Here is a 20251-nt window from a genome sequence, read left to right as displayed (position 1 = left end):
ATCAATAATAAATCATGCTCCAACATCATAGCATAACGAGAGACTATACGTGCATGCTTTGGGAATCACAAACCTTAACACCAATATTCTTACTAAACACAACCATTTACTAGTACCTCCCACATATTATCATCTCTATATCACAAAACTATTGCAAGGAATCAAACATATCATATTCAGTGATCCATAAGTTTTATGTAGGACTTTATGACTGACCATGCAGTTGACCAATTCCTGTTAACTCTCTAAATAGATCTAAGTGAAGAATGAGAGTTTAATTCTTTCTACAAAAGACCATGCTCTAATAAGTATAAGTGAAGCAAAAGAGCATTATACAAATAACAGGTTTCTTATGTGAAGAGAAATAGGCAATCCAAACTTCAAATGATATAAGTGAATCACATGAAGCATTCTATAAAGCCACACTTAAAAGATACAAGTGAAGTGAAATGAGAATTCTATAAATCAACCATGGACTATCTCATACCAGCATGGTGCATAAAAGAAAAATGAAAACTAAAAGCAAAAGACGCTCCAAGGTTTGCACATATCACGTGAACGAAACGAAACTGAAAACATACCGATACTTGTTGAAGAAAGATGGGATGCCTTCCAGGGCATCCCCAAGCTTAGACGCTTGAGTCTCCTTGAATATTTACTTGGGGTGCCTTGGGAATCCCCAAGATTGAGCTCTTGCCTCTCCTCCTTCTCCTCGTATCGAGACCTCCTTGATCTTCGAACACTTCATTCACACAAAACTTAACCGAACTTTTAGTGGCGGGGTTAGTGAATATGGCAATGAAATCCCATCATGTACTGCTGTAACATTATTGTATCATTATAAACAAAAGTTACCCATTGTATGCTATCACAATTCTATCGCCCCAAGTCAAGGAGGCTTCAACAAGAATTCAAACATACGCAAACAATGAAGCTATAACAGCAATCTGTGAAAACAGGACAGTCTGTAAAGATTTGAACATCTACCATACTTCTGTAACTCAAACAATTCTGAAAAATTAGGACAGAATAAACATTTTGTATAGAAAGACAGTACAAAAGGTTTCAGAACCATTTGACATTCCAGTAAAAAAAGTAAAATCGAGCACTACAGCCAAAGTTTCTGTTTTGCACCACACAAACCAACAAGCAATCTAATCATCCTGAAGGCAAATCTTGGCACATTATTTTTATAATAAAATGGAATTGTACAAGGGGATAATTATTTTTGTGAGAATCTTCATGAAAAATTATACATTGTTTCCATGAGCATGAACACAAGTGTTCAAGGTCGACCCTCACTTCTCAAATGCATAACTTCCAATCGCTTCTCTTTTTTGAAAAGGTTTTTAAGTTCCCCCCTATATTTTTTTTGTTTTTAAACTTTATAAAAGCACTCAACAGAAAGAAATGACTCTCTAAAAATTCCGGGTTGTCTCCTTGGCAGTGCTTTCTTTAAAGCCATTAAGCTAGGCATAAAGTGCTCAAGTAATGAATCCACCCGGATCCCAAGGTATATCAAAGCCAATTTTAATTAACAATGATTTGGCATTTAGTAATGAGCAAAAGAAAAAATTTCCAGGTAAAACCCCCTTCACATAGCAAAAGAAAAATTTTCAGAGTGGCAATTATCAAAAGCTAAGAGTGGCAAAAATGAAATAAAATTATTTTGCTTTTGCCACAAAATGGAAATTGTGATAATTGTCAAAATATAAGAGCGGCAAAAGTGAAATGTTAAAATCTAGAGTGGCATAAGAAAAATTGGCAAAATGTCGAGTGGCAAAACCAAAATTTCCCCCTTTTCTTTATCCTCTTTTGACACAGGTATTTGTGAAAAACCAGATTAACCATCTAGAAAGCAAAAATGTGTATGTTTGGACAATCTTTCTAGCATTTGATCACTAAAAGGTAGAGGGTAATGATCATTTCTACTAGTTTTGTTCAATTTACGAAAATCAATTACCATTCTATAACCTGTAACAATTCTTTGTGGAATCAATTCATTCTTATCATTAGGAACGACAGTAATACCTCCCTTCTTAGGGACACAATGAACGGGACTTACCCATCTACTATCAGCAATAGGATAAATTATACATGCCTCCGGAAGCTTTAGTATTTCATTTCTTACTACTTCTTTTAATTTTGGATTTAACCGTCGTTGGTGATCAACAACCGGTTTAGCATCACACTACTGGGGAAAACCCTAGTAGTAGCGCAGGTTTAATGCCCACTAGTAGCGCGGGACACCGTGCTACTAATAAGGTGCTACAACTATTACTTAGCAGTAGCGCGTGCGACACGCGCTACTGCTAAGACACATAGCCGCAACGTTTGTTCTCTCCCGCGCTGCTGCTAATCTAGCTAGTAGCAGCGTGTTTACTATCCATCGCTACTAGTATTCTTTTTTCATTTTTTTATTTTGAGTGTATTCATATGCCGTTATACAAATTTTGGTACAATACCAATTATGAGGTTTATATCATTATGTCCATAACAGTGTGTCAAATGAAGGTGGATTAGGTTCAAGTGGAGGCAATATGTGGTGCATGTCAAAAGTATACTACTAATCCAAACTTGATCTAGTTTGGACTAGTAATACTTCCGATGTGCACTACATGTTGCCTCCACTTGAATCTAATCCACCAGCACAAGCTATTTAATCATCATCATAGTCATTACCACCAACAGTAGTTATTTAATCATCATAGTCATAGTGTAGCACATCATCATCTTCAAAGTCATTCTAGCTAGCTAATCACCACCAACACTAGCCGCGGTAGCTATCTAATCACCACCAACACTAGCTAATAATAATCATCATAGTCATTACCACCAACACTAGCTATTTAATCATGATAGTCATAGTGTAGCACATCATCATCTTCAAACTCATTTCTAGCTAGCTAATCACTCATGCTGCTCTCTCTCAGGTAAAATGACATAAAACATGTGTAGCACTCCTGCTTCATCAAGTTGGAGCATGCAGATGAACCTGTCTCCTAATCGTGGGCTGCGCTTTTGATTGCTGCCCCCTAGTACTTCTCTACGATCGTTCACAATTTTGCTCCAGTCTTTCACTATTAAGCATTCCTCGCTATTACAAATCCTGAATGCACTAAAGTGCATTGTAGGATATCTTGGCCGTAAGCTAACAATTCTCATGCGACCTTTAGTCTCGATCCAATGAGGCACAACATTCATCTGGAGTCCCTGTTGAAGAACATCATATAGTAACATACTTAGAAATGAAGTTTAGCTTAAAAAATAATTCACCAAGGACAAATAGTAAAAATCTTACTATCTTTCCTAAATAGATGTGACCGTAGTTCAGTACGAACACTATTGGTCGCACGTTTTGAGTACTAAGATTTTTAAGTCCAGAAAAATAATTTGTCTTAACTGTATGAAGATCCTCAAGCCATGAAACATAATGACTTATCTCCTCGCAGTTTAGTTCAGCCCCGGGACAGTAGTAGGTCCTGTCTACCAAGCGTTGGACATGTTTGCTTGAACAGAAATAAGCTGTCAATAGAAATTAGTTGTCAACCATTTTTGAATAAACAATTTCAAAGACATAAATATGGTTGAGAAACTCACATAATGGTATAACTGGAGGCGTCTGCACATCGACCCAGATGTCGATATTACCTTCAATATCATCTTTCGGATGAATATCAAAGGTGATAACCATATCAGGCTCAAATGCATAAGTCTTGCATAGTGCTTGCCAAGTTTTGCATCCAAAATAGGTGTAGGTGTCTGCGTTGTATAATTTTGCATGGAAAATACAACCATGCTCGGTCTTCAAGTAAACTCTCTTTACCTCCATAGTAGTTTTCATACGACTGAAACCTATCTTATCCAAGACAAAAACTCTTGCATGGGAGGGGATACGCTAGTAGAATAGTAAAAAAATTAAATTATAAGTTGAAGCAAATGAAGCAGATGTCATTCTTAATTACGATAAAAGACTTGTCGTTGTGACTTATTGTATCCACTTGGAAGTTCTCGTCCAGCTTGATGCTGAGGCGCCTATCATCATCTAGGAAGATTCTGTCGCACAGGCCGCGCTCGTCTTCGCAGTATTTGCAAATACCGAAATCCTTTTCATCGTTAGACATTTCCTATGTTCATAGTTGAAACATTAATTGAAAATCGATCAAAGACAACTACCAAGATACTCAACACACAAATTGAGGGCACTTGATATTTCCTACATATTCTAGCACAAGTCATGCCAAAATTCATGGAAAAATCCGGCATGACCTTTGCTAAAATAGGACATATCGAGCACCTGAAATTTGCTGGAACGGAAATGAATCAACACTCCGGCAAAACATAGGCCACTCGGAGGTGTAACCTGCAAACATGACCGGCCACTTGGGCAAGCACATATCCTATTTGAGCAACACAAGATATACATTTCAGAATATCTTATAGGACTCATATTGACATGAGCATTCAATAAGCAAAACCAAATCGTAAAATAAATAAGTATTCAAATTAGCATGCATTCAATAAGCAAAAGTAAATCTTCTCTTGCGTCCGTACATCGTCAAATATTATCACCAATACATCCCGAATAGTATCATACATATAACATCACTAATACAACTAAAACCCTAGCGAACAACGGGTATCGGCGCGGGCGGTGGACACCCAAAGAGAAGGAACCATCACAGGATCATAGCTCCAGTGAGATCCCTGGAGAACCTGCCAGGTATTGGAGAACCCATGCTCCATCGCAACCAAGTAGCGATGGACGTGTGCGCCTTCCTCGCTGACACGGTGACGTACCACCTCCGCGGGGTCCTCAAGCCTCTCGACCATCACTGGCCCACGCGACCGCCACCAAAGAAGGTTCGGGTCAACGACGGCTGACTCCTCACTAAGCTGCGCCCCTGGTAGGTAGCGCCTCCCAGTACCAGCCCGACGGAGCCCAGTCCCGGACATGGCCCATCTAGTCAAGCAGGCATCCTCCACCGAGTCAACGACGAGGATGCGGGATAAGCATTGTCGATGTCGATGCGGGAAAAATTGCTTTAACTAAAAAAACAACAACAAATGTGACATGTTCAACTAGTTCTTACTAAAAAATAAACTTACTATAAATAAAAATAAACTAGTACCTAGTTCTTACTAACTAATTAGTACCTAGGAACTACTGCCCTAATTACCATCTAATTTGATGAACCTAGGGGTAGAAAGTGGTAGCGGATATTCCAATTATCCAACTTAAAAGTGAAATAAGTGGTCAAATTTTACTCATTTTATTATGCATTACAATAGTGTTTATTCATCATCTAAGAAAACATCATCTAAGAAAACATTTGAGCCGCATCCATATCCGATAACATCCGCATCCTATTCGTTTCCACCCATAGATGAACCCTAACTAATTTGATGCCACTAAAATTTGAAGAACCCTAGGCAGAGGTAGGGGAGGGGGAGGAGTAGGTATGCTCACCTCGGGTACCTGCGGCGAGGGAGGGGCAGGCGGCGTCGAGGTCGGGGTCGGGGGCGGTGTAGAATCCGGGGTCGCGGGCGGCGTCAAGGGTGTGCAGAGAGCGACGGGAGAGCGCGCGGCAGCCGACGGGTGACGGCGATGGCGACAGCGGAGGACTTGGATTTGGGGGAAGTGGCCGTGGGGAAGAACGAACTGCGCGGTTAAGTCACAAGTAGCAGTAGCGCATTCCAGGAATTGCGCTACTACTAAGCTAGCTATAGCACGTTCCTCGATACGCGCTACTGCTATTCCTTTCTCTTTTCCCCTTTTTCATTTATTTTTCTTTACATTTTATTTTTTTTCCTTTCACCTTTTCTATTTCTTTCAGTTTCATTTACTTCTCTATTTGCTTTCCATTTAATTTTATTTCCTTTAGCAGTAGCGCCTTTCAGCATAAACGCGCTGCTAGAAAGCAAGTAGCGGTAGCGCGGTTCGACGTAGATCGCTACTACTATGTGTAGCCTATCGGCTAAGCCGTGGGAATTTTAGTAGTAGCGCTTTTATCTTCAGGCGCACTACTGCTACTACTGTATCTGTAGCGCCGTTTACATCAGCGCGCTACTACTACTTAGCACCAGTGTGCTTTTTTAACACGCGCTACTGCTAAAGTTCTGTGTATAAGGTTTTCCCTAGTAGTGTCAGGCTCCATATTAATTTTGGGCTGACATAGAGTGGGACTAATGCCCTTAAGATCATCAAGAGTATATCCAGTAGCGGCACAGTGCTTCTTCAGAGTTTTCAATAATCTCTTTTCTTCATGCTCTGAAAGGTTAGCACTAATAACAATAGGATATATCTTCTTTTCATCAAGATAAGCATATTTCAAACTATAAGGTAATTGTTTAAGCTCAAACACGGGATCACCCTTGGGTGGAGGAGGATCCCCAAGGTTTTCAACAGGCAAATTCTGTTTCAAAATAGGCCCTTGATTAAAGAATATTCTATCTAATTCCTTCCTTTCATTCTTAAACATATCATTCTCATGGTCTAGCAAATATTGTTCTAACGGATCAGTAGGAGGCACGGCATTAGAAGCAAGACCAATAATTTCATCCTTACTAGGCAATTATTTATAGTGGGGTTGTCTACGAAATTTAGAGAAACTAAAATCATGAGACATATCCCCAAAACCGACAGTAACAATATCTTTCTTGTAGTCTATCTTAGCATTAACAGTGTTCAAGAAAGGTCTACCAAATATGATGGGACAAAAGTCATCGTGTGGGGAACCAAGAACAAGAAAATCAGTAGGGTATTTTATTTTCCCACACAAGACTTCAACATCTCTAACAATCCCAATTGGTGATATAGTATCTCTATTGGCAAGCTTAATAGTAACATCAATATCTTCTATTTCAGCAGGTGCAATATCATTCATAATTTCTTGATATAAAGTAAAAGGAATTGCACTCATACTAGCACCCACATCACACAAGCCATGATAACAATGATCTCCTATTTTAACAGAAACTACAGGCATGTAAACAACATGTCCATGTTTATCTTTATCATCAGGTTTGGCAATTCTAGCAACTTCATCACAGAAGTAAATAACATGCCCATGTATATTATCAACCAAGAGATCCTTAACCATAGCAATACTAGGTTCAACTTTAATTTGTTCAGGGGGTGTAGGTGTTCTAGTATAACTCTTACGAACCATAGTTGAAGCTTTAGCATGATCCTTTATCCTAACAGGAAAAGGTGGTTTCTCAATATAAGCAGTACGAACAACATGATCTAAATTATAAGTAATGGTTTCTTCTTCAACTTTAATAGGTTCTACTACTTTTAATTCAAGGGGAGGATGATATTTAAACGACTTCTCCTTAGGGAGATCAACATGAGTAGCAAAAGATTCACAAAAATAAGCTACTCTCTCACAGTCAAGTCCATATTTAGTTCTAAAATCACGAAAAGCATCGGTATCCATGAAAGATTTAACATAATCAAACTTAAGGTTTATACCCGACTCCTTACCTTCATCGAGTTCCCAATCTTCAGAGTTGCGTTTAATTCTTTCCAATAAATCCCATTTAAATTCAATAGTCTTCTTCATAAAAGAACCAGTACAAGAAGTATCGAGCATGGATTAATTATTACGAGAAAGCCGAGCATAAAAATTCGGAATAATAATTTATTTTGAGAGCTCGTGATTGGGGCATGAATATAACATTGAGTAAAGCCTCCCCCAAGCTTGAGCGATACTTTCTCCTTCACGAGGCCAAAAATTATATGTGTAATTCCGATCATGATGAACTAGATGCATAGGATAAAACTTCTAATGAAATTCCAATTTCAATCGATTGTAGTTCCAAGTCCTAATATCATGGCATAGCTTATACAATGTCAATGCCTTCTCCTTCAAAGATAAAGGGAAGACCTTCTTCTTGACTTCATCCTTGGGCAAACCTGCAAACTTTAATAATCCACAAACTTCAACCACATAGATTAGGTGCATATGAGGATGTAATGTTCCATCTCATGTATAAGGATTAGCTAGCGGTTTCTATATCATACCCGAAGGAATTTCATAATAAATATTTTCAATAGGTGCAATAGGTTGAGCAGAAACTCTTTTCTCTTCCGGTCGGGGTAAAGATACCCCAAACAAACCCCTCAAACGATTATTTTCCATAGTAACAAGTGATAGTAAATTTTAGCACACTTTATAAATGTTTCCTTACCAAACTCCACTTACCAAAGGTGCTTCACTCCCCGGCAACGGCGCCAAAAAAGAGTCTTGATGACCCAAAAGTATAGGGGGTCTATTGTAGTCCTTTCAATAAGTAAGGGTGTCGAACCCAACGAGGAGCAGATGGAAATGACAAGCTGTTTTCATCAAGGTATTCTCTGCAAGCACTGAAATTATCGATGACAGATAGTTTTGTGATAAGACAATTCCTAACGGCTAACAAGTAATAAAAGTAACTAAGGTGCAGCAAGGTGGCCCAATCCTTTTTGTAGCAAAGGACAAGCCTGGACAAAGTCTTATATAAAGCAAAACGCTACCGAGGACACATGGGAATTATTGTCAAGCTAGTTTTCATCATGCTCATATGATTCATGTTCGTTACTTTGATAATTTGATATGTGGGTGGACCGATGCTTGGGTGTTGTCCTTCCTTGGACAAGCCTCCCACTTATGATTAACACCTCTCGCAAGCATTCGCAACTACGAAGAAATAATTAAGATAAATCTAACCATAGCATGAAACATATGGATCTGAATCAGCCCCTTACGAAGCAACACATAAATTAGGGTTTAAGCTTTTGTCACTCTAGCAACCAACATGTACTTATTACTTCCCAATGCCTTCCCCTAGGCCAAAACAATGGTGAAGTGTCATGTAGTCGACGTTCACATAACACCACTAGAGGAGAAACAACATACATCTCATCAAAATATCAAACGAATACCAAATTCACATGATTACTTGTAGAGAGACTTCTCCCATGTCCTCAGGATCAAACGTAACTACTGACAAAGCATATTCATGTTCATAATCAGAGGAGTCATAATTATCATTGAGGATCTAAACATATGATCTTCCACCAAATAAACCAACTAGCATCAACTACAAGGAGTAATCAACACTACTACCAACCCACATGTACCAATCTAAGGTTTTGAGACAAAGATCGGATACAAGAGATGAACTAGGGTTTGAGAGGAGATGGTGCTGGTGAACATGTTGATGGAGATTGACCCCCTCTCGATGAGAGGATCATTGGTGATGACGATGGCTTTGATTTCCCCCTCTGGGAGGGAAGTTTCCCCGGTAGAACAGGTTCGTCGGAGCCCTAGATAGGTTTTGCCCAAGTTCCGCCTCGAGACGTTGACGCTTCGTCCCGAAAACTTCCTCCTCATTTTTTCCAGGTAAAAAACCTTCATATAGCAAAAGATGGGCACCGGGAGCCTGCCAGGTGGGCGACAAGGTAGGGGGCGCACCCCCACCCTTGTGGCTACCTGGTGGGTCCCCTCAGGTGCTTTCTTCCCCCAATATTTTATATATATTCGAAAATAATTCTCCATTAAGTTTCAAGACTTTTGGAGTTGTGCAGAATAGGTCTCTCGGATTTGCTCCTTTTCCAGTCTAGAATTCTAGCTGCCGGCATTCTCCCTGTTCATGTAAACCTTGTAAAATAAGAGAGAAAAGGCATATTGTACCATAATGTGTAATATCACCCATAATGCAATAAATATCAATATAAAATCTTAATGCAAAATGGATGTATCAGGTACAAGCAAGTCTTGCATCTATGCACATGCACAAACAATCAAACACTTGCACCCAACGCGATAAAGGGGTTGTCAATCCCTTCACGGTCAATTGCAAAGGTGAGATATGATAGAGCTAGGTATAAAATATTATTAAAATATAAAACAAAATAAAAGTAAATAAATTGCAAGATGATATTTTTGGGTGTTTTGGTTTATAGATCTGAAAATATATGATGGAAAATAGACCCGGGGGCCATAGGTTTCACTAGAGTCTTCTCTCTTGAACGCACAGTGGGTGAACAAATTATTGTCGAGCAATTGATAGAAAAGCGCAAAGTTATGACGATATCCAAGGCAATGATTATGCATATAGGCATCACGTTCGTGTCAAGTAGACCCACTCCTACCTACATCTACTACTATTACTCCACACATCGACCACTATCCAGCATGCATCTAGAGTATTAAGTTCATAAAGAATGGAGTAACGCCTTAAGTAAGATGACATGATGTAGAGGGATAAACTCAAGCAATGTGATGAAAACCCCATCTTTTTATCCTTGATGGCAAAAATACAATACGTGCCTTGCTACCCCTACTATGTCACTCGGTGAGGACACCGCAAGATTGAACCCAAAACTAAGCATCTCTCCCATTGCAAGAAATACCAATCTAGTTGGCCAAACCAAACCGATAATTCGAAGAGGAATACAAAGATATAAAATCATGCATATGAGAATTCAGAGAAGATTCAAATAATATTCATAGATAATCTGATCATAAATCCACAATTCATCGGCTGTTAACAAACACACCGCAAAAGAAGATTACTTTGGATAGAACTCCAAGAACATCGAGCAGAACATGGTATTGAAGAACATAGAGAGAGAGAACAAGCCATCTAGATACTAGCTATGGACCTGTAGGACTGAGGTAAACTACTCACGCTTCATCGGAAGGGCAATAGGGTTGATGTAGATGCCCTTCGTGATCGAACCCCCCTTCGGCAGATCACCGGAAAAGGCCCCAAGATGGGATCTCGTAGGAACAGAAGGTTGTGGCGGTGGAGAAGTATTTTCATGGATGATTCTGAGGGTTTGGGAATATTTGGGAATTTATAGGACTCAGAGGGAGGTCGATGGACTCCCAAGGGGCCCATAAGCCAGGGGCGCCCCCTAGGGCGCGCCCCTACGGCTTGTCGGCGCCTCGTGGGTCTTCTGACTTCATCTCCAAGTCTCGTAGGTGTCTTCTGGTCCAAGAAAAATCATCGTAAAGTTTTATTCCGTTTGGACTCCATTTGATACTTTTCGACGAAACTCAAAAATAAGGAAAAACAGAAACTGGCACTAGGCTCTGGGTTAACAAGTTAGTCCCAAAAATAATATAAAATAGCATATTAATGCATATAAAACATCAAAAACAGATAATATAATAGCATGGAACAAACAAAAATTATAGATACGTTGGAGACGTATCAAGCATCCCCAAGCTTAACTCCTACTCGTCCTTGAGTTGGTAAATGATAAAAACAGAATTTTTGATGAGGAAAAACATGATAAAAACATAATTATCCATGTAATTTTATTTATTGTGGCATGAATATTCAGATCCATAAGATGCAAAACAAAAGTTTAATATTGACACAAAACAATAACACTTCAAACATACTAACAAAGCAATCATGTCTTCTCAAATAACATGGACAAAGAAAGTTATCCCTACAAAATCATATAATCTGGCTATGCTCCATCTTCATCACACAAAGTATTAAATCATGCACAACGCCAATGACAAGCCAAGCAATTGTTTCCTACTTTTGATGTTCTAATTTTTTTTTTCAACATTCACGCAATACATGAGCGTGAGCCATGGATATAGCACTATAGGTGGAATAGAATATGGTGGTTGTGGAGAAGACAAAAAGAGAAGGAGATAGTCTCACATCAACTAGGCGTATCAACGGGCTATGGAGATGCCCATCAATAGATATGAATGTGAGTGAGTAGGGATTGCCATACAACGGATGCACTAGAGCTATAAGTGTATGAAAGCTCAAAAAGAAACTAAGTGGGTGTGCATCCAAATCGCTTGCTCATGAAGACATAGGGCAATTTGAGGAAGCACATCATTGGAATATGTCGTGGTTCTAAGTCTGACAGTAGAATGGGGGTAGGAATGTAGAGGTAAGATCCTAGCTATGGAGGAGTTGTACACGCAGGTTTAACGAGTTCAGGCCCTTCTCAGAGGAAGTAATAGACCTACGTCTCGGAGCCCGGAGGCGGTCGACTGGATTATGAGCATGTGTATTACAGGGGATGCGAACCCTTGTCCCAAAGGAGGGGGATGGCTTATATAGAGTGTGCCAGGACCCCAGCTCCCCTCCGTTACATAGGATTCAATGTACATAAAGGGGTGGCATTACAGGTAACGCCTGTATTGAAGTGCTACAAATGATCATTAAATATATGAGTAAATACCTGACCGTTGCTACGTAGAGTGGCTTTAGGTCTTCTTATATGTCAAGTGGTTTCATGGTCGAGTGACCCGGATAAAGAGAGATCTCCGAGTGAATGGTAGGTCGAGTGGACTTCACTCGACACCTATGATGGATCCCTTCTTTTTATTCTTGAACTTATTTTGTTCTTATGACAAGGACCTTAGGTAGGATGTATAGGTCAGGCCTATTACCCTACCCCAGGTTCGTGTCCTCATCATTAGCCCCCGAATGGATCGAGGTTTGAGTGAAAAAAGAAGGATGGAGTTGACCTTGCTTCTGCTCTGGCTTTGCCTTGTCTTCATCTCCCGGTGGAGGCCAGTTGTTAGAACTTCAGCTTTGTTTCAGTCGCCTTGATCGATTAAAAAATTGCCGACTGGCTTATACGATGACATCTGTCGAGTGACATCTTTGACATGATATCTTTGGCGTGATCGGTTGTAGAGGATCCCGGATTTCACGGGATTCGAAATTTTGGTGGAAGCGCGCCAGGCGGAGCACTCTGTGGTAAGTGAAGTAGATAAATAGGACGTTTTGATTTCCGCGCCACCTTATTCGCCATGTATCCCGTGTGCGACTGTTGGGGGGATTTGACAGGATCGCTCGGGCCCACACGTCAGCCACTCGGAAGCAGACCTTTGCACTGTGCGCGTCCATTTCCCTTCTTCTTCCCCTCGCATCTCCACTCCGTCCAGCCCAACTGCTCTCGATGCCGCAGCTCTGCCGCTATGGGGAAGGACAAAACGGCGGCACTAGAGCGTGCGAAGAAGACGACGGGGGCGGCGAAGAACAAGAAGATGAATCGGGGGTCTTCATCGCGCTCGGGGCTGCCATCGGGTTGGATCCCAGGAGATTGGATCCGATCTTCGCTTCGGCAGGAGGACTTGGATGATATGGCAGAGCTAGGGCTGATCGTCCATAAATCTGCCCGTCTGCCGAGGTGGGAAGCGGAGCCGCAGCCGCAACCGGGTGAGTGTGTTCTGCTCGCCACTCATGTCGACCGCGGCTTCTCACTTCCACCACACCCCTTCTTTCAAGTTTTCCTGAATTTCTTTGGTGCCCAACTCCACCATTTTACTCCCAATACCATCACATATCTTGCTGCATTCGTCTCCATGTGTGATAATTTCCTGGGGTACCGACCGCACTGGGGTCTTTTCAAGCACATTTTAACCATCCGATCCCAAACTGTGAAGAAAGCGAACTCGAACGATGAGAAGACCCACGTTATTTAGATGTGCGGGGGTTTGGGCATTCAGAAGAGGAAGAGGAAGAGGAGTTCTTTTCCCCCGATGACACTTCTGGAGTCGGTCAGGGGCTGACAGTCGACCTGGTTCTACTGCCAGGATATCGTGACCCCAGGCCAGTCAACCGGGCTCCCCCCTTTCTCTTTTGACCGCGTTCAAACTCCATCTTCATTGAAAGTGACCGCTGCGGAGAAGGCAGAGACAGGCATGCTAGTCGAGAGAGTAGTCAAACTGATCAACCAAGGTGTCACCGGTACGGATCTGCTCGAGGTGTTCCTCAGTCGGCGGATCCAACCTCTCCAGGCTCGTGACCACTCCATGTGGATGTACTCCGGGGCTGGCGACAGTGCTCGGGTTCATCCGGAGGAGGTGGAGGCCAAAATAGTGGCCGAGTGGTTGATGGGTATCACCGGAAACAAGGACAACCCCAGAGGTGCTAGGAGAGTCGACCCTTTCAGCAACAACAACCTGCCGGATAAGGTCTGGTCATCGTAACTGAGGTTTTGAACGTATTTTCCGACTGACTGTTGATCCGATTGATGTATGATCGGTCCCTTGTTTCGCAGATCTACACGAAGATGTATTCAATGCCCAATGGTGAACAAGCTCTGGAGCAAGACCATGAGGGCGAGGACAGTGCCGAGGAGAGCAGCAAGTGGGAGTTCCCTGCTGATGATGATGAAGACGAGAGCGACGAGTCGGACGATGAGGAAGTGGCCGACTCACCGCCTCGTTCTGAACGTCGATCGAAGCTGCGCCATGATCCCGTGAGCAAGCGCGGCAATGTTGTGGCGTCAAATGATCCATCTCACAAGCGCGCCCGGTCCTCGACTCCAGAATTGAGTGAGAAGGTCACCAAGCAGCCCAAAATTAATCCTTCGAAGGCTCAGAAGACCTTGCCTAGAATCAAGATGGACTTCCCTGTTGCCTCTGGGTAAACGTTCTTCTTGTATTTACTTGTTCCGACCAATTTCCTGTTCCGACCGGTTTTTCTTGTTCTGACCGAGTGGATGAGGAACCTATATAGCCCGACCTCTGCTGCGACTGATATGGATATTGACAAGACTCCAGCCGACGAGGAAGCTGACGACACCGTCACCTCAAAAGCCAGTAAGTCTGTCTGATTTGAATTCATTAGGTCGACTGGTCGGTTTGTCAATTATCCTTATGGCTTTCTCTGTTTATTGCAGTTCCACGAGACATTGTTGTTCTCCCGGATGATGAAGAAGAAGTACCGCTAAGAGGGAGGAGGAGGAAGGACAAGGAACTGGGCGGGAGGGCGCCTAAAGTCTAGGTTCTTCGGTCGACTGTGACACCTGGGACGACGGTCGAGCGATCGACGGATCTGGCTCGAACCAACGTCACCTTCACCATTCCTCTGTCGACTGATTGCCCCTCAGGATCAGCTGCTCAGACTCTTGCTGCGCCGATACAACTCTCTTCCTCAGATCCGGCGGCTGCTTCGATTGCTCTGCCTTCATCACTTTTTACTGCATATCAAACTCTGGACGATCCGCCGGCTGCTGCCAAGGAAGCTCTTCATCAGTTGAATCTTGTGATGGGGCAAATGAAAGTGCTGCATGAGGCTAGTCAGATAGCCTTCAACGCTGGAGCTGCTCTGCAAGCCAATGTCTAGGTTAGTTGATTTTCTGATCGACCATATTTTCTTGTCTGATCACCTACTGGGGTGTGACTGTTTTGAAATTGTATGTCCCTTTGTGTCGATTCAAGCTGAATCTTTGCACTAGTGGGGGCACGCTGAGTGCACCCACTAGGTGTAGTCCCCAAGACCAGAGTTGACTGTGGGCAGTCGACTGTGGTCTGAGAATAGGAACTTTGTTTTTTTTTGCAACTCAAACTAGGCAGGCCACGCCGAGTGGAACCAAAACTAGTGGGGGCACGCTGAGTGCACCCACTGGGTGTAGTCCCCGAGACCATAGTTGACTGCGGGCAGTCGACCGTGGTCTGAGAATCTGAACCTCTCTCTTTTTTTACAAAATCAGTGGGGGCACGCTAAGTGCACCCACTGGGTGTAGTCCCCGAGATTGCCATTGAATGTTTGATTCGGTGGTAGTCTTAGAGTAGCTATCATTGTGATGTCTTTTATCTCTGTCGACTGATATGGCTTTAATTGCAGAAATCTTGTGATCTTGGGGCTCAGCTTTCTGCAATGAACAAACAGCAAATCAGCCTCAACCTTGATCTGGAATTGGCCAAGAAGAATCTCAAGACCGCTCATGACGAAGTAGCTGTCATGGGAGGTAACCAATCGCTAACTGTATATCCCACTGCTGGCACTTTTCCTTTCCATTTTTTGAACCGAGTGACTCCTCTCGAGAAGATGTACATAGTGAAAACTGCCAACTCCAAGCCCGTCTAAAGAGTGTTGTTTCTTTAGAGAAAATGAAGCAGGCTTTGGAGAAGAAGGACATGGATCTTGCTTCAGCACAGAAGGAGGCGCGCGATAAAACAGCACTTGCTGACAAGAAGCTTGCTTTACTCGGCAAGTTAGAAGAAGAAAACTCCAAGCTGAAGACTGCTGTTTCCGACGCCAATCGGGAGGTCGAGCAACTGAAGAAGGACAAGGAGAAACTGACCGACGAGCTTGGGGGTCTCAAGGCCAAGAATGGCGAACTGGAGTCTTATCTGGGCCAGCTTGCTGCAAAGCTGGTTTTGAAACTTGAAGGTACTGATTAATTTGTCTTATTTCTATCGACTGCCAAGTCTAATTATACAGTCGACTCATCATTCACTCGACCGTGCAGAATTTTGCCAAGACTTTGAAGCAGAAACTGGGCGGGTCGAGACGGGTCTTGATCCCATAAACTGTCCAGTCAAGGATGATGTTGCGATGACCGTGCTACGGTTGGAATCTCGTATGGACAATGTGGTTGCTTATCTTGCCCGCCTGAAAGCTGCGATGACTCGGGTTGATGCTAAACTCTGGCCTCAGGCGGAACTGTCTCAAGACCTGGAGTCCTTGATGACTCGACTAAATCAAATCCCCGAGCGTGTGCAAGAATGGAAGAAGTCATCCGCTCGCTGTGGTGCTGATGTCGCGTTGTCTTTGGTCCGAGTGCACTGCAAGGACGTCAGAGAAGACAAGCTGGCGGAACTCAAGGTTGCTAACACGAAGAGGCACACTTTCCAGTCTTTCATGGATACCTTCCTTGAGGCCGCCACTCACATTGCAGACAACATTGACCTTGACAATTTCTGCGACCCAGCCAGTCCTTCTCCTGATGCGTGACCGAAAAAACATTATGCCTCACTTTTATTTGCCTCAGAATGGTGAGTGATTATGTAACCGTTAAACTCCTTCGGGCTTGATGCTCGAATACTTTTGATCTATTGTCCGGTACTTTAGGATTTATCCGAACTTGGTTTATTTCCGAATATGCTTGCGCTTGCCTTCGAGTGGACTTTGTTCTTCGCTCGAAATAATCTTTGTGCTTGAGATGCAGCTCTAAGGTGATGACTCCAGTCGACCTGCACTTCATCGTCCTTGCGGATAGGGACGGAGCACGCATTGCAGTCGACAAGCATCTCGTCGTCCTTACGGATAGGGATGGAGTGCACATTGTACTTGTGGCGTAGCTCCGAAAGAGAAGGTTGCAGTCGACCTGCACCTCGTCGTCCTTGCGGATAGGGATGGAGCGCACATTGTACTTGTGGCATAGCTCCGAAGGAGAAGGTTGCAGTCGACCTGCACCTCGTCGTCCTTGCGGATAGGGATGGAGCGCACATCATACTTGTGGCATAGCTCCGAAGGAGAAGGTTGCAGTCGACCTGCACCTCGTCGTCCTTGCGGATAGGGATGTATTTCGAACTTAGGCGAGTACTGAACTGCGGCTAAGCCCCCGGGTGGGAGGGTTGCTCTCCACTCGGTAGGATTTTTCGAACTTAGGCGAGTACTAGACTGCGGCTAAGCCTCTGAGTGGGAGGGTTGCTCTCCACTCGGTAGGATTTTTTCAAACTTAGGCGAGTACTGGACTGCAGCTAAGCCCCCGAGTGGGAGGATTGCACTCCACTCGGTAGGATTTTTAAAACTTAGGCGAGTACTGGACTGCAGCTAAGCCCCCGAGTGGGAGGATTGCTCTCTACTTAGTAGGATTTTTCAAACTTAGGCGAGTACTGGACTGCAGCTAAGCCCCCGAGTGGGAGGATTGCTCACCACTCGGTAGGATTTTTTCAAACTTAGGCGAGTACTGGACTACAGCTAAGCCTCCGAGTGGGAGGGTTGCTCACCACTCGGTAGGATTTTTTCAAACTTAGGCGAGTACTGGACTATAGCTAAGCCTCCGAGTGGGAGGGTTGCTCTCCACTCAGTAGGATTTTTTTAAACTTAGGCGAGTACTGGACTGCAGCTAAGCCCTCGAGTGGGAGGATTTCTATCCACTCGGTAGGATTTTTTCAAACTTAGGCGAGTACTGGACTGCAGCTAAGCCTCCGAGTGGGAGGGTTGCTCTCCACTCGGTAGGATTTTTTCAAACTTAGGTGAGTACTGGACTGCAGCTAAGCCTCCGAGTGGGAGGGTTGCTCTCCACTCGGTAGGATTTTTTTTAAACTTAGGCGAGTACAGGACTGCAGCTAAGCCCCCGAGTGGGAGGATTGCTCACCACTCGGTAGGATTTTTTTCAAACTTAGGCGAGTACTAGACTGCAGCTAAGCCTCCAAGTGGGAGACTGCTCACCACTCTGTAGGATTTTTTCAAACTTAGGCGAGTACTAGACTGCAGCTAAGACCCCGAGTGGGAGACTGGCTCACCACTGCGTAGGATTTTGAAAACTTAGGAGAAACGGGTTCGCAGCTAAGCCCCCGAGTGGGAGGCTGGCTCACCACTCGGTAGGATTTTCTTTGGAACTTAGGCGAAATGGATTCGCGGCTTAGTCACCCACTGGGGGTTTTCAGACATAAACAAAAGCAGCAACAATCGTGCCAGAGGACTATAAAGCTCTTGTCTTTGGTAAACAAATTACAATGGTATTTCTTATTACATTTTATTCGAATGAATACTTAAGTATAAAAGGGGCGGAGCAGCTCCGCGTTCCAAGCCCGTGGCTCGTCCTTCTTGTGCTCGACACTGTAAAGGTGGTATGCTCCATTGTGGAGCACTCTGGTGACAATGAAGGGGCCTTCCCAAGCTGGGGCGAGCTTTTGTGGTTTCTGCTAATCCACTCAAAGAACCAAGTCTCCCTCTTGAAAAGCTCGACCCTTCACGTGTCTAGCATGGAATCGACGTAGGTCTTGTTGATAAATGGTCGACCGGATCAAGGCCATCTCTCTTTCCTCCTCTAGGAGGTTGACTACGTCTTGCCGAGCTTGTTCTGCTTCATCTTTAGAGAAGAACTCAACTCGTGGAGCATTATGAAGCAAGTCACTTGGTAGAACAGCTTCAGTTGCATAGACCAAGAAGAATGGAGTTCGACCAGTCGACTGATTAGGAGTTGTCCTCAATCCCCATAGAACTGAAGGAAGTTCATCAACCCAGGCACCCACTACGTGCTTGAGATCTCGCGTCAGTCGGGGTTTCAGTTCTCTGAGAATCAGGCCATTTGCTCTTTCTGCTTGTCCATTCGACTAGAGATGGGCGACCGAGGCATAGTCGACTCATGTGCCTTGTGAGGCGCAGAAGGTTCTGAACTCATCAGAATCGAAGTTTGATCCGTTGTCGGTGATGATGCTGTGTGGAACCCCATATCTGAAAATCAACTCTCTGATGAAGCTGACAGCAGTACTAGCTTCAAGATTCTTAATAGGCTTGGCTTCGATCCATTTGGTAAACTCGTCGACTGCTACAAGCACATGAGTGAAGCCGCTCCTACCAGTCCTCAGTGGACCAACCATGTCCAATCCCCAAACAGCAAAGGGCCGGACGAGTGGGATGGTCTTCAGGGCTGATGCAGGTTTGTGCGACATATTGGAGTAGAACTGGCAGCCTTCACATCTGTCGACTATATCTTTCGCCATTTCATTTGCTCATGGCCAATAAAATCCAGCTCGGTATGCTTTAGCCACAATGGTCCGAGAGGACGCATGGTGACCACAGGTCCCCGAATGGATGTTGTGGATAAAATAAGGATTAGGAATTAATTTGGGTTGCGCTATATCTATCAAAGAGTATACAATAATTATGGATTTGGTAAATCAAATCCAACGGAGCTTCCAAAAAATTTCTTTCCGAGTTAATTTTCTCAGTTTTATTAACCCGGGCGGCTCTTTATTATTGCTTTCAATTTGTCATCACTCGGCCTTCTTCTGGTGTTATGCATTTCTGGCTAACCCTAGTTGCACTTTCTCTGAAAAGTTGTCCTCTTATTACAGTAAAGGCCTTGGATCAGCGGACGATCTGTCGAGCCTCTTCTTCGTCTTCTGGGAGCTCTTTCCTAAGGATATATCCAATGTATGGTACTGTACAGTCGGGGGTGATGACCAACAGCTCCATGATCAAGTCGACCATGGCTAGGACCTCGACTTCAGTCGAATCTGTGGCACTCTTAGGCTGTGGGGGTTCTTCATTGAAGGGATCTTCTTGAACTGAAGGTGCATGAATATGCTCCAGGAACACATTACTGGGAATGGCTTCTCTCTTGGAGCCTATCTTTGCTAAATCATCTGCTGCTTGATTTTTCAGTCGGGGGATATGATGGAGCTCTAACCCTTCAAACTTCTTTTCCAGCTTTCTCACTGCGTTGCAGTAACCACTCATGGCTGGGCTTCTGACGTCCCACTCCTTCATCACTTGATTGACTAACAAATCTGAGTCGCCATAGACC

General features: G+C 43.6%; 1 protein-coding gene across 1 annotated transcript; it reads left to right on the top strand.

Annotated features, from left to right (window-relative positions):
• Positions 1–15878: 15878 nt before the first annotated feature.
• LOC147975244 (uncharacterized) lies at positions 15879–16725 on the top strand. Its single transcript, XM_087520327.1, has 2 exons — positions 15879–16161; positions 16241–16725. Exons 1-2 carry the CDS (start codon positions 15879–15881, stop codon positions 16723–16725), a joined length of 768 nt encoding a protein of 255 aa, XP_087376453.1.
• Positions 16726–20251: the final 3526 nt, after the last annotated feature.

This window comes from Triticum urartu, chromosome 4A, assembly GCF_056163025.1.
Source record: "Triticum urartu cultivar PI428250 chromosome 4A, HENAU_Tu73, whole genome shotgun sequence".
Lineage (NCBI taxonomy): Eukaryota > Viridiplantae > Streptophyta > Magnoliopsida > Poales > Poaceae > Triticum > Triticum urartu.
The sequence above is the reverse complement of the archived record's forward strand: the minus strand, read 5'-3'. Positions and strand labels throughout refer to the sequence as shown.

Excerpts from the sequence above, each read along its gene's own strand:
- LOC147975244 (XM_087520327.1), top strand. The coding sequence starts at position 15,879 with ATGAAGCAGGCTTTGGAGAAGAAGGACATGGATCTTGCTTCAGCACAG. Across the intron at positions 16,162-16,240 it reads GCTGGTTTTGAAACTTGAAG|AATTTTGCCAAGACTTTGAA; the intron begins GTACTGATTAAT and ends TCGACCGTGCAG.